At 37.2% G+C, this 23,431-nt stretch overlaps 1 protein-coding gene across 11 annotated transcripts in view; it reads left to right on the plus strand.

Moving 5' to 3' along the window:
- Window positions 1-22,487, plus strand: part of NPAS3 (neuronal PAS domain protein 3) — a 613,181-nt gene extending 590,694 nt beyond the window's left edge. For all 11 annotated transcript variants that reach the window (XM_038179119.2, XM_038179121.2, XM_027458865.3 and 8 more), the window contains 3 exons: window positions 11,903-12,050; window positions 15,252-15,367; window positions 18,202-22,487. In XM_038179119.2, coding sequence (XP_038035047.2) covers window positions 11,903-12,050; window positions 15,252-15,367; window positions 18,202-19,511 — 1,574 coding nt within the window. In that variant the 3' untranslated portion in view covers window positions 19,512-22,487. The remainder of the gene's footprint in view (window positions 1-11,902; window positions 12,051-15,251; window positions 15,368-18,201) is intronic.
- Window positions 22,488-23,431: the final 944 nt, after the last annotated feature.

Raw genomic sequence — 23,431 nt, forward strand, 5'->3', positions numbered from 1 at the left:
TAGTATGCAATGTTTTCAAGAAGATCTGGAAGCTAAAGTAAAGGTTAGAAAACCTTTACTACAGAATGTATATAAAAACCTGATAGATTTATGAAAGAGATAAAATAATTTTTAAAGATTAAGACAAGAATCCCAAATTGTAATGGTAGATATAAGGTAAAAAGAAGCACAAATAAAATTGCTGCTCTTGCCTATTCATTGATAGCATATCAGAAAAAAAAATAAAAATGGAAAAGTAAAACCAGTACATCCTGCCTTCTCATCCAGGTTATTCAAAGACATCAAAGAGGAAAACAAGCAAAGAAGAAAATGTTACACAAAATCACACAGAAAAAATCAAGAGGGATGTTGATGGCTTCAGATCATAGCAGCCCATTAGAAACTTTGAAAAATAGACCTTGTTAACTCTATCTTAGATAAAAGAAGACAAAAGCCGTTTCAGGAATGTGACCATAACAAGTATAATGGTGAAGAAGGTCTGCAAGACTATAGCAGTGACAACAGTCCTTTGTAAGGGAACCTCTGCCCTAATGAAAGGTCCATCACAGTCAACGTAAAACCTTTCATTGTTTTCAGCAGACATGGGGATTATGCCCTAAAAAAAAGCAAATGTATATGGACTAAAATCCTGACCCCAGTGAAGTAAATAACAAAAAATAGTTTCAGTGGGGTCTAGTTTTCTACTTTGAGATTTATGTTACTTATAGCTTAATGTCCTTGTGGATTAATAAAATAGCATTTTTACTCTACCTCCACATATGCGTGCATCTATCCCAAAACAGTAATGCATGGTGATGATCTCACAAGTTATTGAAGCATAAGCTTTTTTCAAATAGTAATAAAAAGAAGAGGGATATTGTTTCTATCTTACTTCATTCAAGCTTTCAGTGATCATGCTTTTTTCACAAATCCCCCAGCCAATTGCTTGGTATTACAATTCTAGCTTATTAATGTGTTTCCCATCTTATAATGCTTCATGGTTTCAGAAATTAGAGAAACTTCTCATTTGTTCATCTTGGCTGTGTTTTTTGTATAAATTGCTGGTAGAATCCTGACAGGTATCACTTGTCATAAATCAAGTCTCTTTCACGGAGAATGTGGTTAAAATGTGCTGTAGTCTAACAGCCTGCACACAGTCCAGCATCGCGGCTCAGCTGATGGCTCAGCTGACACCCAGCACCTGGCTGAGATGCGAAAAGTTGTGTTTGAATCTGACCCCTCAAAGTCTAGCAAGTCTAGCTGTACTGTGGCTCAGATACAGTCCCTAGCTCTGTGTAACATTTCTTCCTAAGAGTGAATGGTTGTCATATGCTGTAGGAGTATGTGTCTTCCATTTAATTGAAAAAAATTAATGATCTTCACTGAACGGTAATATCAAGTACTTGCTGTTGCAGTTCAATGAAGGTCATTAAGAAAGATGTGAGGATGTATAAAGGTCAAGCCCTCTGAAAGCAGCCATGAATATACTTTTGGACAAATATAGGAAAATGTGCCACCATTTGTAAAGGAATATGTTGCTTGTAAGAAAACCGTCAAAAGTATATATCAGTATATAATATCTGCTTTTTCATTTTGAAATACTAATTGAGGTCTTAATTCAGAAACCTGACACTGACAAAAAAGATACGTGTTGTCCTCAGCTATTGCATAGAAAATATCTTATTTCTCCAGGATTTGATTTACAGCTATGAGATATTCAGTTTCTTGGGAACAGTGAGCCAGGGCAGTTCATTTCCCACAAAGCAAAAGTCTCTGATGAGTATGTTTGGTAGTACTCCCTCTGACCTACTTTATCTGGTTTCCAGTGGTTGGAATAATCCAGTCTTTCTGAAAATAAACTATTCCACATTTGCCTTTTTCATGGCTCACCTGTTTTCTGAGGGGTATTACCCCCTCAGTCTGCTTTTAAATCAGTTATATATTCATTATTTCCTTATGTATGTTCAGGAGAAAAATCCTATTGCTTTACAAAATATTGCTTAGTGCTTTAGCCTACCAGCTGTAGTTGAACTAACCCTTTTAACTTATGCACATCAGTTATAATTTTTTACTCTCTTAATAACCTCAAACACATGAAAAACAAATAGAATGAGTTGATAATTTCTAACAGTAAAATACACTTCACATATTTTGCTATCATGCTGTGGAATAACTCTGCAATGTCAAGTAGCACACAATTAGTAAAACTGTAGGGGGAAAAAAAAGAAGTGTTTTGATCCTGAGGAATTTTTATCCTAATCAGATCGAAATTTCAATGCTCTTGTAGTGCTTAATATCTTCAATCACCAAAAAAATCAAACTGATTCCAATGTCAGGTTTTGCATTCTGGGACTGAAATAAAATGCTAAAATATACAAATGAATCTCATGTTTGTACAAGTTTATTATCATCACTAAAAAGCAAGATTGATTCTAAATTAGGTTGATAGAATGTCTGGTGTTTAGCTAATTCTTAAAGCAAGCCCTCCTGGCATCCTGATGACAGTCTAGTGTATCTTTTTGTCAACGTATTGCAAAAGTGTTGGTCTGACCACCTGCACAATATTCCTCTCTGTCCATATCATGATGTCCAACAAAGATTTCTACTTTGGAGACTGCCATCCTTATGTCCTTTTGACTAGAGATGGTGGTGATAAGGAGGGAAGAAGGAAAAAAGAAATAAAAAACTGGAAGAAACTGAAGCATGCAAAGAAAACAGGGTTTCGATTCATACCAGGAAAAAGATGAAAATAGAATTTGGTTTCAGCCCATGCCTAGTGTTTGTTTTTCAGTCGTAAGGAATCACAAGGCTTTACACCTAACCAAGAGGATGTATGTTGCATGTCTTTTAGCCACGCTCTGTAATCCTGCATCTGTTGCATTTGCTCCTGCAAATGTTTGAGTTATGAGAGATGCTGCTTTGTCTAGCTCACTTTCTGCTCTCTGGCCAATGCCAGTTACTTTAGAATAAGGTGGAAAACACACTGCAGTAACCAATTATGTATGAATTGCACCCTTTTTTCTCCATATGATACTATTATTTCATAGTTGGGTCACTGCTTAAAATATGAGAAATTATACCACTTCCTAAATTTCTGTTTTTAGAGGGGGCTTGGTAATTTTACTATTACAATTTTACTATTATTACTAATATATTACTGTTTAGTAATATTTCTATTGTAATATTGGGTTTATCCATATAAATAATTATCCATATAAATATTTAGCTATCTTAAATCCACAAAAATGTCTAATCGTTATGATATATTTTGGCTAAGCTTTTCACATGCTAGTTGTGTGCTGTTGGGTAAACGTTTTCTGTATGTAAAGGATATATAAGAGAGTTCATCAGAAGCATCAGATCTTTTAGCTAGTTAACAAACTGGAAAACTCCATAAAGCTAAACCTTTAAGCTATTTAAACCATTGGCTGCTGAACTTGCCATTTCTTAATTGAAGAATTTTGCCTTCTGTAGCTTAGCAATATACAGTTATTTTACCTCAGATACAGTTTGCATCAATAACACTTTTGCTTAATTCCTGGTGCTATTTCATTTTCAAATTAAACCCGACTCTTTGATGCAGTACTGATTAGTATGTCCCCATTTCAGTTTGTAGGCTCTCTGTCAATAGCTCACTTTTTCTTCGTACACTTGTGCATCAGTCAGTGTAAATACTCTGCCTGCCTAAATAACACAAAATGGCCTCCACACATTTGTCACTTGCCACTAAAACAAAGGGAGAAAAGTGTGCTGTGTATGAAAGCATACTCAGGAGTTTTTTTCACAGAGAGGAAAGGTTCAAGGGAAAGCCAGGTAAAGAACATTTGGTAGTCTGGAAAAGTACTTCGAATCACAGACCCTTTACCTTCACTGGTGAGGTTCACTCCAAGATTATTGAGTCCAAAAGTGTACATTTCTTTATTATGTAAGTTAGAAACAGGGTGTTGCTCCATTGTAAATCCAGGTATGATGTAAGGATTTTTTTTGTAGTTCCTATGCTGTGAAATACTCCATCCTAAAATGAAATTCAATGAGGTTATGAAGAGGCTGTTACAGATCTTTCTAGAATTTTAGAAATACATTAGTGCTGCTTTTCTTTTTTTCCTTTTCTTTTCTTTTTCAAAGGTCTGGGCAGTTGACCTGTTGTCTCTGAGGGAGACAGTTTTCAAAGCAAGAAGGATATGAAAATACTATCAGTAAAATGTGTAGCATATATCAAATACTTGATAATGTGCCAATAGGTCTTATTAGCACTCATTTAAAAGAACCTGTTTAAATCACATGTGGCTTTGATATCCATGAGTGATGTGGCTGGTGGTGGATCAATGTTATTTTTTGATTTCTGAAAACTTACAGAGCAAATGGGACGATGTCTAGTACTTTGGTCCAAAGGACTTTTTGAGAATGCTCTTCCAAACATCTGAAACCTTCATACCTAACCTCCACAGGCTGTTAGGTATTGGATCTGAGATCATAAGACAATTACTTTCTTGAAAGTTATTTTGTTTTTATTTTACAAGGATTTTTGGGGAGGGGGTGGGAGGACACTGGCACTAAGCTATGAAGGCTACTAAAGCTTGTGAAGAAAGGTGGAAATTTTGTTGGGATTTTTAATTATTATTATTCTTTTTACAAGTGAAGTGAAGTGGTTTAAAAGGGACAACATGCTTTAAATGCGTCTTATGTAGTTCACTGCCAGTAATACTGAGATGATGATAAACCTCTGTAGTGGTTTTAAGGACATTTGAACATTCAGTTGTGCCATGCAACCATGACACTGTGTTGTGGATCCCTTTCCTCTAGTGATTAGTCTGAGAAAACCATGTTCATTTCACTCAGTACAAGCATCCAGATAGGGACTCCTAATACAGAAATGAAAGCATGTTTAAAGGGATGATATCATCTCATGTGGAACTGACCATCTTTAATCTATGCAATTCAGAATAAAAATTAATATAGTTGCCAATCTACTTCTGTATTTTGGTCAGACCCAGTAAAACTTCTTTTTCCTTTCCTATTCATAGAAGATGTAGCTGTGTATAGTACACTGATATATTTGGTATGGAAAGGGTTATGTTCTAAAGTCATTAATCTTACATAGATTTTCATATGACGGACATTAATATTAGTGGAGAGATGGAGGACAGATTTAAGCTTCTTGAGCAAGCAGGGCCAAATTTCTCCTCTGATGTTGCATTTTAGTAGCTGAAGGCAAAATTTGGATCTGGGATTTCATTTTCCCCTCCAGTTTGAACAGACAGAGTTCATTAATGATAATGGAAGTTCTGTCTGAAGTTGGTGTTCAAAGCGGGCTTGGGTTTCTAAAGGACCGTTTCAATATTAGCAGAAGGAAATCACTTTATGGCAGGATTGAAGTTTTAAAAGTCATGGGGAGACAGACAAATCATGAGGGAGAGGAAAAGTTAAGAAAGAGAGAAGAAAACCTAGAGAATCCTAGGTAGAAAAATCTCGAGTTTGCTTTTTCAATCCAGTTTATTATTAAATAAACTTAATTTGCTTATTTACATCCTTTCTATCTGTTAAACAACAGAAGAGTTTTCTGATATGCATGCTTTAAGCTTCTATAAAAGAGTGCATCTAGTGTTCACTGACTTAGATATTATGATTCAGTCATTCCATTTGATCAATACCCACATCATGTTTTAAAATAAACATCCAATCTGGCATTATATATTTTTGTTAATAGTTATTGTTAAACATGCATTTTCATGATTAGAAAACTGCAATTTTAAATGATGGACCATGGGTAAATGGTATGTAATAACCACCATGAAAGGAGGAGGGAAAAAAAAGATTCAGATTTTCTAAACGGCCGATTAACGATTTGAGTAGTGGTTTGGTTTTGCTTTTAGTTTTTCCCTGCAAGGTTGTTGATACTTATTTTTGCCTGATTTGTCAGGCATTTATGTATGTAACATTTCCATGCTGGAAGATTTAACAATATTCCATACTGCAGAAGTAAGCAATGAATCAGTTGCTATACAAAGCATTTTTAGAGTAAAAGTATATGCTTAAAATAAGTATTCCAGGTGAATGGAGAATTTAAGTGGGAGTTTGGGTACCAGTGACGTACAATTTTCTCTCATGACTATGAACTGCTGCTTCCTGATCAACTTTGGAAAAGATGAATCTATGTCCAGCAATTATTACTGTCTAATATCTATAGCAGGAGAGCAGCCAAGGTCTCAGATCAATGTTACTGACACAGTACGCCGAATACACCTCATTCTACTCAGACACAAAAAAGATGTTCTCTGTATGGCATTCAGGCCTTTTTCATGCTGTACAGTTTAAGTAAAATATTTTCTAAAGCCTCATAGAACTGACATTTTTCTAAACAGTTACCATATTTTAATTTTTCTTAAGAGAACTGTGTTGAGAGACTTGAAGTCACCCAGAGCTGGTAAGCAACTGTCTGCAGTGATGGCAGGTAGAGCAACATGACCCATGGAGACTTATTGTGGTGGTATTTTCCAAGCAATCTGCTTGGCCCCACTTTTGGCTTGGTGTTGAGAAAGCACGTTTGCACACAGCCCTTGCCTACATCCCTTTTTCTTTACCCCATGAGAATAGCAGGTACTAAATCAAAGTGTTGAATTGTATAGGTGACACATTTGCTCACAGCATGTCTACAGGTCCTCTGTCACCTATCTCATAATGCTGTTTACAGCAAACATGATTTAGCATTGCCAAATATTCTTCAGTACTTTTTTTTTTTTTTTCATTGCTAAAATCCAGTCTGTGGATGCCTACTATTTAAAACATCTCACTAATTGCAAAATCTATAGAAAAGTCCTTACAACATCAAAGACTCACTTGATCCTTGGAGCTGTTATAAATGAAAAACTGTCTCTGTTACAAGCAAATAAGGCACTTAATGCACTCTTTCTGGCTGTGATGCTCTTTTTCCTGTGGGTTTTGAAAATGACCTTCCTGTAAGCATCAAGGACTGTAACTTTTCAGATAAAGAAACTTGTTCTTGTTTTAAGTCTATGCCAGGTTCATTCCCCTATAGCCCACAGTTTTCAAAAGCAGAAGAAAAAGTAATCCAGAATTTAAAAAATAATAATAATAAAAAAAAAAAACCTTCTGTTTCCAGAACGAAGTTACCCTGTCAGCTTGCCTTGGGCCTTAGGTGGAGAAGTGGAGATTAAAGAGTCAGTATTCCTTTTCATGTTTCATCTGCCAGTTTTGTGAATGTAGAAGGAGTACTTGTGGCTGCAGCTAAGTATCCAACCGTGGTATTAAGTATGGCATTTTCATCCTCTTGCAGTAAATTAAAAACATTCTTATAAGTTTTATTACAAGGGGAATTCAGTATCAATACCATACAGTCATTGATAAAGGTATTTCAAGGAGAAGGCTGAATAGCACAGCAGATGTAACCTCAATATTTTCACCAATTATAAAGAACCTCTTTGTGAAGCTGTGTGAATATGTAAGATGATCTCATCATTTCCTATTTACTCAATACTTACCTGAATACGCAATATAGTGTAGCTTTTAAATGCATATGCACATGAGTAAAATGTCCTTTTGTAAGAGACTTTGCTAAAAGACTGCTTTTGATATACAGTTTCTTCATCTCCTCTTCAAACTGAATTAAGCTACTTCCTTCTTCTGAAACACAACTCACTATTTAGAAGCTTTGGCTTTGATTTCTCAGAACAGCCTTACAGGAAGAAACCATGCTCTTTTTCTTTTTGTAACCATATTTCTGAAGACAAACTTGTACTGATTTATTTTGATTTTCTAACAGAAATAGGTTCCTGCAAAGAACACTGACTGTTTCTTCTTCTCCCCCCTCCTTCACTCCACTACTACAAGAATATTGCTGTGCGCAAAGCTACCAAGGAAAACTGAAATCCCTCTGTTGGGAACTGTGTACATAGCAATATATTCATACTTTGACAAAGAAGTGAGATTTTTTTTTTAGTTCTTAGCATGACATAGTGTGCATTTCTTGCATGTTAACTGCTGAATTCAAACTAAGTAAATAGGTAGTGTTTCAGCAAATTTTATTCAAGTTTAGCATCCACCATTTCAGGGAATATCTATGTGCAGCTGATGTAAAGGTAACTAGTTGTAAAACATTAACCTTCAGTAATTACCTTTAACTAAAGGGTTTATAAAGATATGTATACATGAATATATAATTACATATGTCATCTCATTCCTCCTGTGTAGGATTTGTTTCATTCTCTTGTTCACAGTTATACTCATTGTAAAGATTGCTCCTGACATGTATTCAGCTGAAAAGCCAGTTTTTTTAAAGATTTATCTGTATTTCCACACAATTTGGCTTAGTAACAAGATCCTTTTTTTTTCTCCTTTTTCCTATAAACATTTAACTCCCATTTACATTTTGGAGACATACATTTGTTGGCAGAAGAAACTGAGTCTGTAAGAGAAGTCACCTTCCCCACTATTCTTACAAATAGACTGCACAATCACATCTCACTTCAGTTATCTGTGCCATCCTGCTGATGTGGTCCCAACTCTCACTTTCCCAATATTGTTCTGTCTGCCAGACTGGGTACTCCATGTATATTTTCACACTAGCAAATAAAAGCTTAAAACTCTATGCATTTCTCAGTGTACAAAAGTATAGGCCTGAACTCAGCAAGGGAATTGCCTTAAATACAGTCTGATTAAGTTCAGGATGTGGTCCAAATGACATTACTTTTTCATAAGCTTATGCTAAACTGAAATGTGCAATCCATTGCTAGTAACAAAAAATAACTTCACAAGCACATCTTAGGTTGGACTAATTCTGTACTTTCATTTATTCTCAAAACCAGTAACTTTTATTAATGGACTCCCTCTACCCGCAAGCTGAAGATCCTCAAAATGAAACCGAATTTCCTCAGTAACAATAGGCTATTAGTAAAGCAGACAGATTTCTCTTCCTGTTTTCTCAAAGTTCTCATTTAATTCCTAAGTTGCTTCTTGGCAGTGTCAACAGTTAAAAATACTATAAATTAGAAAGCATTTCAATTGATTTCATTTTTTCTGTTTCAGCACATTGAGAAATTTCTTACCAAGCTATAGAATGATCTTTCAGACCTGGGTTGGGGGCTGTCTAGTGCACTCTCAGAGGAGATAAGAACCAGATTTAGCAGCGCAGCACAGCTGGTCTGCCAGAGAATCTCTTTACAGAGAGAATTTTTATATTGAATCATGGGACTTCCTTCAGAGCTTGGTCCACAAATCTCTCATATGAAACGTGCTTTAGACAGTTGCAGGGAGGAATAGTCTGTATATGTGGTAATATATCTGAGCTGGCCAAATAGAGGGTGGGAATTTGCAGGTATATGAACTTCATGTAAAGTTTATTTTCAAGACAGTATTTCAAATGTTCTTTGGAAGCACAGCTACTTGGGAGCCTGAACTGTGGCTGTAGATAGTTCACATGCACCTCAGATGCATTGAATTCTCTTTCTTGAAAAAGCAAGCACCTTTTCCTTCAGAAATAACTTGCAGGGTATTAATTTTGCCTTCTTCCATAGTTCTGAAATGAGCAGTCAGTGCAGCTCATGACACAGATTTTTCCAGTAGTGCTACAACTGATATAAATGGCACTGGAGGAGGCAATGACTTGTCTAGGATGAAATGGACTTGAAAGGTCTGGAGGATCTGGGTGCCCATAGTTACCACTGTGCAGAACTGCAGTGTCTTCTTCAGTCACTGGCTAGTGGCTCACTTTGACTTTCAAATGTGCATGTGGGCAGTTGCAAGGATTCATCCTCTACTATTGGTACAGCATGGTAAACTCTTCAGATAAAAAATGTTATAAAGAACAGGACAGTATAATTAATAGATACAGGTGCAGATAGAATTTACTAGTTTCTGCCTGCAACCATAGGTGTTCAGCTTTCAAGAGAAGAGACAATATCACTCCAGACTTCCAGGCATATCAATATTACTGTCAGCTGTAAACAAGAACATTTTGAATGTTCTATTTTACTGAAATGGAAAAGTCTACCATAATCAAAACCTACAGCAGTTTCATCCCTTATTCTTTATAACTAATAAAGTTGGACTAATTTATGTGAGATTGTTTTCTAAAATGGGATGCAACATTGGTTTGACAGAAATGCTGGGTAATCAGTTGTTAATATTTTATCTTTATTCTGCTGTATAATGAGGTTTTGAAGCCAATGAATTATCATTGCAGAACATTTGGAGCTTGGAATGCAAAAATAAAAATATAGGGAAACTTGTGGATGTTTCCACAAATTCTGTGCTAGAAACAAACCTAGTTGACTAGAGGCTGCTTAAAAACAACAGGACCCAGATCACAAGCATTTGTTCATATTGCAGCTGAACCTTACACTGAACTTTTAACAGGCACTTTTTTATTCAATAGTTAAAAAATCAGAGTTGAGGGGGGCCCTCCAAGGTAGGAGAGAATCTGTTTTTTAGGACTGTCTTTATAAATATCTTTTTCCATAGATACCTGTTGTACATGGATTTAGATATAGCTACATTCGTATGTATAATTAGGGGTATAGACATTTGGTTAACTTGAAAGCTCCAGTGTCATTTGTCACATTTATGGTAGGAACTTTAACTGCCTTAAATACTTATTCTTTTCCAAAGTGACTTTTTTCTTTTCCCTCTTAAAAAAAAATAAAAAAATAAAAATGTACTTCATGAAACTATTGTATATGAAGCACTTATTAGCCGTAATTAAATGGACAATATGAATTTACTACATCTTTAGGACTCTGGCTTGTTCTGGTTTAGAGCAAGATGATTAATGCAAATACATATTACTTGAGATAACCATTTAGCAGCTAATTTAGCCAAATTTATTACAGCAGTTAGAGGTTTTTCATTTTAGCAGACGGAGACAAGGACATGACAAAAGCAGAAGGTGTATATGAATGCACACTGCCCTCTAGTGCACAAAGCTTTATGGGATTAGTGAGAAATGCAGACGAGAGTAAGTAACAATAGTACCTAGATTTTTTTACATTTTCTTTAAAATATTCAGCATCCTTCCTCTGAAAGATAGGTATTTCATCCCTTTTTCCTGACTTCGAGGAATCAAATACAAACCAAACCCATTTCAACATAGCAATATTTTGGTTGAAGAGTTACTTTAAGCATCTGTATTTTAAGCCTACTTTCTGTGAGCATATAATAACACCATTTCCCATTACTGACTGCTTCTACTCGTTTCTCTGTTTCCTAGCATATTTCAAACGTTGGAGAGAGCTGTCACTCTTTGGCTCTAGCCGAGTCACTCTGTGCCTCCCTTAGGCCTCTTTCTCAGTCTGCTGGCGGATTTACTTTGCTTGGGTAGAAAGTAAATTCTCCCAAGACTTTCCCCCTACTGACCAGTGGAGATTTGGTTCATCTGAGAACTGTAAATTCTGTTTGACAAGATCAAAGAAACAGATGTATAAGTTCAGTAGTTGATATAGCCTGCAATAAGGAGAAATGATCAAAGCAGCGGGGGTAGAGTATCTTCCCAAACCTTTCAAATATCCAGAATCTCAAAGAGGTCTACCTAGGAGCTATGAATAAATCACATATAAATTTGCCTCTTTTTTTCTTTTTCTTTTTTACAATCTGACATTGAGTGCATTGAAAATGTCCACACAGCAATAAGTATTCTGTGAACCAAAGAGATTTGTAGTTCTTTTTACTTTTCTTCTTCCACTAGAGTTTCCAAAAACAGATTAAAATTATACTTTAAAAGCTTGTAAAACATACAACAAGTTATACTGAGCTTCAGATCCTGTGTGTCATCTCATTGGCATGCTGCATTAAACCTAAAAGAAGTTGAGCATCTTTTGCTCATACATGTGGCATGTTGAACAGTGAAGATCATTTTACTACAGCTCTAACATGCAATATATCTTGTTTCTGTTTTGTTTGTATTTTCCGTCAGTGCTGAATAAGGGTCAGTGTGTAACAAAGTATTACCGCTGGATGCAGAAGAATGGAGGTTATATCTGGATACAGTCTAGTGCAACTATAGCTGTCAATGCCAAGAACGCAAGTGAGAAGAATATCATCTGGGTCAACTACCTTCTCAGGTATGTTTTTGAGTCCTTTCTCTCACTTGAACTGCCCTCTCTGTTGCTTGACTATGCTGGTGAGACTTTTGGGGAGAAAAACAATTGCCTGCTGGAGAGAGTTAATGAGAACAACTTTTTCATATGGTCCACCTCAAAATGAATGCCATTTGGTTGAATGCATTAAGATATCGGTCATGTCTCAGTACACTGAAATATTTTTGAATTATCACACTGCTTTTTTCTTCAAATAAACCTTCTTTCATTTTATTGCATGCCTTTTGCTACCCAACCTCTGCTGAAATGTAAAAAGATTCACACCAACTTGCAGTGGCTGTGTTACAAAATCTGTTATGAAGTGTTGGGCACTGGTTTATTTGGTTATTGAAAATGCATAGAAGCAAACTTCCTTCAAAAACCTGTCTCTGACAGGTGTTCACCTCTCAGTCCAGAGAGAGGAATTTTCTTAGAAGAAAAGCCTTGAAATAATTTGTTCCTGTAACCATCAAATGGCATTCACCTTGAAAAAGTAAACTGGGATTCACAAACAAAAATAGCTCTTAAGACTATTTAAAATGGAAATAATGAGAGACTCTTCCTTGAAAAATTATTTTTTACTAAGCACAAGTGTTTTTAAAGGGCTGGTTACTGAGCTCAAGGAAAGACCAACAGTCAGTGAGACAGTGAATTATAAACCTGACCTTTCTCATCTGAAAATACCTTTCAGCACATTCTGTTATGTGAAAGTGTTCAATAAGATTGGGGGATTTTCTGTTTCATTCCAGAGCAGAACAAACAAACAAATAAAATTTGAAACCTTGAGATTGTCGTGAAATGCAATTGTCATTTTCTGGCCTGTTCTCCTTTTAAGTTGCTTGTCATGGTTTGTTACATTCCCTTTGATGCCATGAGAGTTCAAAGTGATGTCTAGGGGTTAGATTGTGACTTATTATGCCAAGTCCAGCAAGCCCTGAAGAGACCATGCCTGCCTAAACTTGCATGTTGAAATACTTCTGATTCCCCTCTCAGGGAAGAGAAGGAAGCAACCCTTTGCAGGAGAGCATTGAGGGATACTGTGGGAAACCTTACACAGTAATAGAATGTAAACTGGGGCTTGGATGGTTCTGTCCTGCTATGTTTGAGCTTGGGCATTTCCGAATATATCCTTATCCTGCTTATTTTTTTCTTCCCTCTTCTTTAAAACAAGGTGTACACTCAACAGAGTGAAGCATTAGCTTAGCCTACAGAAGAGGGGTTGAATGCAGCATTTCAAGAGTTCAGCTTAAACCTGCCAGCTCTACACTGGAAGTGCTTCAGTGTCCCAGTCCTAGCAGGGCTTCAAACTGCCCAGAAATATGCTCATTTTCTAACTGGAAAAGTGGGCCTTAAAAAATTATAAACAGTTGCCTCTGTCCCCATTGCTGCTTTTCAGACACTGAGGGAGCCTAGTCCACAAACATTATTTTATCTATTTTCTCTACCAACAGAGTAAATCTAACAGAGAGAGAGAGAGAGAAGCAGTGTGGTCTTACTCAAGGCTGCTCCCAGAACTTGATTTTTCTGCTGGCCTGTTAGAGAAAGATTAACGTCTTCAGTGAATTTGTGTTTTTAATTTAGATTTCTCCGAGTCCTGGAACCCATGAAAGATCCAAATGTCCAAACCATATTTTAATGACAGATCAAGGCATAATTAGGTCTACTCTTAGCAGGAGTACTGGTCTGTATACATTTCCATGCATTAGAAAGTATGATTCAGCTGTCTGTAAAAGGATAGACTAATTATAGTGACAAGGAGGATTAATGCTGTTCTTGTTCTAGCAACTTGTTATTCACAGTGTGAAAGCCCTCAAACATCTTTTGCTTGGAGGGGGCAAATTTGGGGACTGCCCTGGGATGCAACAGAATAAAGTCACTTTGTCAGGACAAAACCATAAAGATGGTAATCGTAAGAATGGCATTTCAATGTGAACTGTGTGAACCCTGAATTTTCACAGTATACTGTAATAGGCTGAATATGGGCACAATGTCATTGTGATAGTGTGTCAGTCACCGCTAGTGCTGCCTCACATTGTTCTACACAGGACTGCAGATTTTCTGCTCTATCACAGGGCTGGAATTTGAGCTGCTTAGAAATGCTCACCTATTCAAAAATGGTTAAAGACTTTGTTTATTTTCAACATTCCTATGCCACTTATGTATAGCTGTCTGTGTTCCCCTATCTTTGCACCGATTTGTGAAAGGAACATTTTAGAATGTGAAAACCAAGAAAAAGCTTAGGATTTTTTTCAGTTTGTCTGGTAATGTAGCTTTTTTACATTGCAGTCATGTTCATTGCTAACAAGTCACAGGTGAGCACCACATGAGCAGATGAAGATATGATTATAATGGGTGTGTTGACAGTTCTTTATCCCTAACATATGCATCTTAACATGCACATGTGCATCTGTCATACAGTCAGAGTGGTTGCTTTTGGTTTGTTGGTGATGTGGATGCGTGTGTGCAGTGTTTTAAAAATATATATCATTTTTATGTATTTCTTGGCCAAACTCTTCAGAGCAGTAGTCATTTCCTTTAGCTCTAACTGATCACTTTCTTACTAACTTTATGTATGGTCTGTTTGATTAAACTGTTGGGAGACAGCACATTTAGAAAAACAGGTATTGAAAGGGCTCTGGCAAGGTTGATAAAGAACATTGTTACAGAGATAACTCTAATAGGCATTGGTGGTGGAAGAGAAACAGATTGAAAAAGTTAAAACACACTCCCTGTCCTTCCAGGCACAGTAATGGGATTGAAATCGAGATATTCTCTGCTTGGATGATGACAGAGTGTAGTTCTACTAGATATCACACAAGCCATGGTGTCCCACTGTGGTGTTTAGCTGCCCAGCATGGTAAAACCACCACAGTCCTTTTTGAGTAAGAATACTTTGTTAGATCTAAAACTTCACTAGAATGAAACAGTTTTTAAACCTGGTCAATATAAATATTTGACAAGACTATTAAAATAAACCATCATAAAATAATTGCTGTAAAGCTCTGAGGAAACAAAAATGTGTGTGGTGGTTTTTTGTGTGTGTGTTTTTTTGTTTGTTTGTTTGTTTGCTTGCTCTGCTATTCTTCCTATTTATGTTCGTTGTTCCTGAACTTTGGTATGACAAGAGGATAAAAACATGAAACTGCAAATCATTCAATTTGTATATATTTGCTGTCTCTTCTTCAGTAACCCAGAATACAAGGATACTCCTATGGATATTGCACAACTTCCTCATCTGCCAGAGAAAACCTCAGAATCCTCAGAGACCTCTGACTCTGAATCGGACTCAAAGGACAACTCAGGTAACACACATGGTGCATCTTTACACCCACAAAAGATCCATATCAAGAAAGCCACATGGTTGCCTTTGCAATCGCTTATACTTCTCAAGGATTGTTTAATTTCAACAACAAAATCCAGTAAAATTAAATTGAAGAAAACTAGCATAATCTTTTAATAGTTTCAGCATTTCCACAGTATCTCCATTTCTGCAGTTTTTCTATTCATACAGTGGATACATTCTTGCTTACATTGCACTGAACTAAATAATTGGTTCCCCTGCTAAGCTTCTTGAACAGGTGTTGTGCCTTATGCAAGGGCCCAGAATTGTAACAGTTGAATATAATTCAAGTTCTTATCTTTCAAAAGTAGTCATACTTTCTGAATATAAATCCCTACTGTCAGTCTTTATGACACTTTTTGCTGTATAAATGCTTTTTTTTTTTTTTATTAGCCTCACTAGGGGGCAGTGAAGATTGCAAAATTTGTGGGTTTTCTTGGGTGAAAAGAATTAGATTTTATTAGAAGGTATGGGTTCAAGTACTTGTTTCTGAGCTCTTTAAGTGTGGGACTTCAGCTGTTTTTTAAAAGCTAAATGTAATTGTCAGGCTCAATGTATAAATTAGTCATACAGGTGGTCCAGTGCACAGATGGTTCACACATTCTCCATTAGTTTTAAAAATGATTACCTAGGCACAAACTGGCTTTTAAAGTTGTTTTTTAAAGAGTATGGTTGCCTGTGGCCCAAGAACTGAGGATGTTTCCTCACTTTGACATAGCATGCGTTATATATCTGATTCATCTCTCATGTCTATGATAACACTCAAAAAATATTGGAGAAAATGGATCGCATTGACTTAAATCAAGCAAAAGCAAGAGGAACGCGTCATAATGTTACATTATATGATATGACTGTCCCCTTTTCATCTTTTGCATTTATTTGTTCTCCTTTGACAGCTTGGTTTGATGTTTTAAGTCAACCTTAGGCACCTATACAGGCTTGACACCTACCACGACTGAGAATCTCTTCACCCATTCTGAGTGCTTCTTTATACTGCCTTGTTCCTACATAGCCACATAACACAGATATGGTGACAAGTTTGCATTTCCCATGTGCACTGTAAGTTTCTCCAGGTGAGAAGTGCACATACAGTCATGACTCCTAAGGCTGACAGTACAAGAGAGCATTCTTCAAAGGTGCACAGCTTCAAAGGTATACAGCTCAGAAGATGTCTGGAAGTTTGGTAGGCAGCAGGAGCAGAGGGTTTCTCCTTACAAAAAAATAAAAACAAAAAATAAACAGAAATAGCAAGGGACCTGAAATCAGAGCAGCATCTTGGATGCAACCAACAAGTTCAGATCAAGCTCTGATAAAATCCCAAGCAAATTGTTTGCAGTTTTAGACTAATTCACCCTAAGCCCACACTTAACCAATCAGAAACCATAGTTTTAAAAATCAGTATATTCCAAAAAACAATAAATAAATAAATAGAAATTGTAAGAGAAACTCGGCCCTAAATAGAACAAAAAGCTGGCTCCAATTTAGGGTTTTGTGGCGGTAAATTTGCTTCTATGTGTTTTGTTTTTCAATATGAAAGGTCTTAGGTCTTTCTGTTGCTAAGGACTCAAGCAAAAGTCTCTTTAAGTAACTTAAATGAAATAAATGTAAAATCCATTGCTCTGAATCCTCAGGCAGCTTCCCTGTCAAGCCTACCTGCTCCACCATTTCTGGCAAACTGTTTTGTATTGACGTGGTTCCAAGGGGTAACCAATCTTTAAAGGAAAACTGGCCCTTCCCTTCTCCCCCTAAAACAAGTATACTGAAAAGGGTAGTACTTGGCCCTGATGAGTGAAAAAAAAATCTTTTATTTCCCAACAAAAGATTTCTGGCTGTTCTGTAAAAGACAGGGTCTCCTGAAGCCTTTCATGACCCTTTCAAACACAGTATGATAATGGAGAGTATTCATTCTCAGAGCTGCTTTGGCTGTCTGAGTCCAGTGGACTAGAGTGTTTATCTCATCCGTATTTGAATTAGGTAGAAATCTAAAACAACTAAAAGAATTCAGGCAAGAAGAGTGACAGTTTCTCAGTGCTGTAGCTGGGCAGTTTTCAATGGCCCTTAGATGATTTGGATCAATCAAAAACTTAATTCAGTGCCTGAATCTTTTTTTCTTTTTTTTTTTTTTCTTGCCCTTCAAGAGAAAATGAAAAGACAGTCTAGCAACGTAACAAAATTGTTTTAACTGGTTTATTCATTAAGATTTATACACATATGACCTGCTTCTCCTCTCACACTGGAGGAGATCGGCAGTAATTCCACTGAAGTCAGAGACACTCTGCCGCTTCGGAAGTGGCAAAGGTGAAGGAAAATGAGATGAGAGGACTAAGAATCCTCATTAGTTAATAGTGCTACATCTTGTTGCCTTCCCACTTTAGGAGAACACAGATGTGAAAGAACAATCATCAGAGCATAATGGTCATAATGGGATTGTTCACTGACTCCTCTTTGGATGAGGCAGCTCCAGGGCTGTTGTGCTCACAGTGGTCAAAATGGTTCCTGCCGAGACAGCAGATGGAAAGGCTCCCTATGTCAAGGTGCCTGAGATCATATTTAAAGAAATTTCAGGCCATGTAGCATCAGCGTTTAGCGTGTTTGACGGTCCTGAGTCAGAGAGATTCCTGGTGATCAAAACTCTCCCAACACAATGTAATACATAAATGTGGATCTACAGAAGAGAACACCTGTTGCAGAAATGTTTACAGCAATCAGATCTCATTGGTAGGTCGAAACCTGGACTTGAGCTGTAATATTACATTCTTGTTGCTAACGGTTTGTTTCACTTTCCTTTTGCTTCAGAGGACAATGAGAACTCAAAGTCAGATGAGAAAGGAAACCAGTCAGAAAACAGTGAAGACCCTGAATCCGACAGGAAAAAGTCAGGAAATCAGTCGGATAATGAAATGAACTGCAACGATGATGGGAACAGCTCCAGCAACCAGGACAGCAGGGACAGTGATGACAGCTTTGAAAACTCTGACTTTGAGAATCAAAAGGCCCCTGAGGACAGTTTTGGCACTCTTGGCTCTATGCAGATCAAGGTGGAGCGTTATGTTGAGAGTGAGTCAGACCTGCGGTTGCAGAACTGTGAATCACTGACCTCGGACAGTGCCAAGGACTCAGACAGTGCAGGAGAAGTAAATGCCCAGTCTTCCAGCAAACATCAAAAAAGGAAGAAGAGGAGAAAAAAGCAAAAGGGAGGCAGCATGACCCGGAGAAGGCTGTCAAGCACCTCAAGCCCAAATGGACTTGACTCAGCTTTGGTGGACCAGCCCCAGCTGCTCTCGTCGCCAAACAGTGCCTCAGTGCTCAAAATTAAAACAGAAATCTCAGAACCTATCAATTTTGATAATGATAGCAGTATTTGGAATTACCCACCCAACAGGGAAATCTCAAGGAATGAATCACCCTACAGTATGACCAAGCCCCCCAGCTCCGAGCACTTCCCTTCCCCTCAAGCCAGCAGTAGTTTACATGTCTCCATTCCAGACTCTGTTCTCACCCCACCAGGGACTGAAAATACTGCCAGCCGTAAAACTCAGTTCAGCACCTCATCCAACTCAGCCTTGGCTCCTGTGTCCTCTGACCCTTTGTCACCCCCGCTTTCAGCATCTCCACGGGACAAACATCCAGGAGGTCCCACAACTTCCAACTCTTTGTTGTACACTGGGGATCTGGAAGCCCTTCAGAGGTTACAAGCAGGCAATGTGGTGCTTCCTTTGGTTCACAGGGTAACAGGAACCCTTGCCGCGACCAGCACTGCTGCTCAGAGGGTCTACACCACTGGCACTATCCGGTATGCTCCAGCTGAAGTTACTTTAGCCATGCAGGGCAACCTCCTCCCCAACACCCATGCTGTTAACTTTGTTGATGTTAACAGCCCCAGCTTTGGGCTGGATCCTAAAACACCGATGGAAATGCTCTACCACCACGTTCACCGACTCAATATGTCGGGACCATTTGGAAGTGCTGTGAGCGGGGCCAGTCTGACCCAAATGCCTGCAGGGAATGTGTTCACGACTGCCGAAGGACTTTTTTCCACTCTTCCATTTCCTGTGTACAGCAATGGCATTCATACTACACAGACTCTGGAACGGAAAGAGGATTGAAATATGACCACATACTGTGTTCAGTGTTATACTCTGAGGCATAGACTGTGTTTTAATTTAGACCTTTAATTCTAGCACTTTGAATTTGAGCAGGTCAGCTTATTCTCTCAATATGATGGTCCGCATTTCATTCCCTTTCTCTTTAACTTGACTTATTCTTTAATGTAAAGATATTTTTTTATTTTTGCCTTCAGAGAGTCGAAGTACCAGTTGCCTGCCATTTTGTCTTCTTCTAAGATGTGTGTTTTTTCCTTTGCATCTTTATTAAGATGCCTTTAATATGTGTATGCCTCTGCCATAGAATACTCAGTGTTGTGGTAAAGAGATTTTAAAGTGACAACCATTGGTTTTACTTCAAAATGATCTTGATATGATCAAGATTAAAAGAGACAAGCATAAACAATGTGCCCTGTTTGACTAAGTCAAATGAAAAGGGGTTTTTGTTCCTAATTCCTTTAAAATAGGGGATAGTATTTTAGAATTTTATGCAGAGTTTAATTCTCTTTTTATGGTTAAGATTTTCTTACTTGCACATAAAATAATTTGGGTTCTTAAAAAGTTAATTTCTGGCCTGTGACTAGAATGTTGAAAAGTTGGACTAAATGTTAATTACTGAAACTTTAACTTAATTTCTAAAACCATGGTGCTATCATTTATTAATCTGTAATGTCTTCATACAATATGCAGCTTGTGGGCTGGGTTTTTTGAAAAGAATGTGTTCCGTACTGGTCTATAGTCGGGTGCTGCAGTCTCCTTGGTTAGTTAAGACAAAAGCCCTCATTAACATTTGCTGCAGGACTTAAAATTTTTTACCTCCAAACTAACAAGCATAGCCTCATATCAAATTTAAATGGGTCAGGAAGCCTTTTTCAAAAAGCGCTTAAAAACAAAAAACTCAATTTAATTGACGCAAGGAGCAGTTTCTTAGGTGCATATTGTTTTGCTTTATTTTTTTTCTCAGTGTAACTGAGGCTAATTTTGCAACGTCAAATAACACTTCGGATTAAAAAAAAAAGAAGAAGAACTATTTAACATGTTTTGTTTTGTTTTTCATTTAATATTATAGAGGGAAGGTTGTAAATTTCTTTTTGTTCTTTGATTTGGGTATTTTTTGTTGTTTTTTTCCTTATTTCTAGTGTTGAAACCAATATGTTTTAAAACTAAAGAATGGGTTAATAAGCTTGAAATAGATAACTACAACTGAAAACTGCACATTAAGTAAAAGAAAAGAAATCTCCTATTTTGTCTTTGTTGCCAGAAATCACAGTGTAGTGTCAAACACTCCAAATGACTGTCAAATATAAATTCTTCTTCCACTCCATCTTTGGCAGCTGTTTGTTAAGGCATCTAATAACAGATGTGAGAACTGTAATGTGTACAATGTGTAAGTGTCCTTGGCTGTCAGTCCCATTGCAGTTTCAATGTGTGTTACTATATGCAGTATATACTAAGCTAATGTAGTTGTTTTGTCCTTTGTCTTCTCTGTGCTTTATCTCTAGTCCGGAGTGGTAAAGTCCCATTCCTGCAGTCCTAGTGAACCAGTGATTCTTGGGGGTTAGTGGTTTTTGTGTGGTGGCCTTCCTCTGTAATGTCACCTTATGCTGCTTCCACTGTCTGTATACCTTTTAATTTCTGCTGTTGCTTTGCTGTTGTGTATTCTCCAACCTCTCTCTCCCCTCTTCTCTCTCCCTGTCCACACTTCCCGTCTCTTTCTCTTCCTCTCTCTCTCTTCTTCACCTCTCAGAGATAAAAGACTCTTAACTAGCTCAAGGTTAATGGAGCCATTTTTTCCCACAGAGGAATTCTGGGTGTGACTTACTCTTCCAGTGTACCACACAATGCACTACGGAGTAATGCTCAGATATATTAAACAAATTGATGCCATATAGCCTCAGTTGTTAACATTCCCAGAGTCCCTTGTGCTCTAACCATAAGCAGAGGGTGCATTTCTTTGGTTTTCTCCCAGGTAGGCTGAGGGAGCAATACACAGAGCAATCACCAGTGAGATAGGAAATGCTTTCAAAGGTCAACCAACGTCATTTAAAAAGGAAACTGAGCTTAGAATTGTCATATATATTTGCTTATGTGTGCAATGCTAATATATTAACTCAGCTGTCCTTTGAATTTTTGATCACTCACTGTGTTGAGTCAATTCCTCCAGTAGCTTTGAATTTGAGAAGTAGATCCAAGCCAGTGGAATAATAGCAAAAGGGAATTGGATGCCACAAATTTAATTAATGAGATTTTAAAGGTTACATTCGAAGGATTTATAGGACTAAAAGAGGTGAGAAAGTTGATTGGGAAATTCAAAGTTTAATTTTGGAAGCTCTACTCTAGCTATTGAACAATCAAAGGAGTGCACCTATCAGCTACAAAGAACAGCTAGACAGCTGTTGTTGTTTTGTTTTGTTTTGTTTTTTTTTTATAAATGTTTCTGTGTTGTGTCAAAATGATTTCTGGTGATTTAAACTAACAGATAATCACAGCTGCTGTCTAAATCCATAGTGTTTAAAATTACAAAATGAAAAAAAAACTTCATTACCTGTGAAGACTGTGTCTGTGTTTTTAACTATTTCTTGTACAAATATATGAAATCTTTTATGAGGAGACTGGTGCCAAGTAGCTGAATAATGGGGAAAGGGATTCTGTTCGTATAAATCTTAGCAGTGTTACCAACTCTACGATATAAAAAAAAAAAAAATTAAAATGTTAAAAAGTGACAGCTATGGTACATTTATTTTGTGTTAAGCTAACCGAATCTAACTTCTCGAGTGCCTGGCTTATTTGAAACATTTTTTTCATTGATCATTGATAATGCTGCAAATCAGAAATGTACATACTTCATTTACAACAGGGTTCTTTTTATACTTTTGTAGATTCTCATACATGTCATACATGGTTGTCTTTATGTAACTTAATTTTTTTTCATCCCGCAGGTGCCATTTTCATAATAAACTTCTCTTGGATTTGTTACTATCTGGCATCATTTCTTTCACATATAACCATCCTGACTAATGAATGCTGGTAGTATTTGTTTGAGCAGGTATTTTTTAATTGTTTTGTTTAAATAAAATTTAAAAAAGAAAAAAAAATAAAAATCAAACAGGATACAGCTAGATTTTATTAACTTTTGCAAGCTGAAGAAAAGAAGCTGTCAAGATGTAGGCTAAGAATGCTAATCCAAATACTACAACAAACTTGCCACCATCCTAAATTCTCAGCTACCCCAACTCATTTTCATATTGAGCATTTTTATGCACATTATCAAAGCTAAATAATGGACCTGCAACATTAACCACTATAGACAGTGTGCATTTTTTCTTGATTAATGCACACTGGAAGAGGTCAGCTTTTGTACATTAATCATTTAAAATGCACTTTATATTTTCATTTTTGTACTCTACAATGTCACAGTGAAACTATTCAGTCACATTAAACCCTACCTATCTAGGCTGCTGATTCTTTTAAATATGTTCTTTCTTTCCCCAGACTGGCAACGTGTAAGTTGTTGGTGACACATGGCTAGGCTTCCTGCCTTACAAACTGAAACGTTACCAATGTAGGAAGGACAAGGCAAAAAGCCTTCACCTCACACCAGAAAAAAAAAAAAAAAAAAAAAAAGATTAAATACAGTTTTGATCACAACCATCCACACACTGGTTGAACCTCAGAAGTGACCAGTCATCAGCAATTACTCCTGTGTAAGCTCTGAAGGACAGAAATGCAGGGGGAAGATGCTGGGGCAGGAGGTGCTGCACGGAGGGGCCCCTGGCTGTGTGCTGGTGGTGGCTGCTGTGTGTGCAGTGCAGGGGCTGTGCCGTGGCTGGGGAGGGCAGCACGATGCCCCATTACCATGTCAAGCATTCTCGCCCACCACCTGCGCAGTCTCTGCAGTATGCTGTCATTCATCGATTTTCTTT

The sequence above is a fragment of the Anas platyrhynchos genome, chromosome 5 (genome assembly GCF_047663525.1).
Source record: "Anas platyrhynchos isolate ZD024472 breed Pekin duck chromosome 5, IASCAAS_PekinDuck_T2T, whole genome shotgun sequence".
Lineage (NCBI taxonomy): Eukaryota > Metazoa > Chordata > Aves > Anseriformes > Anatidae > Anas > Anas platyrhynchos.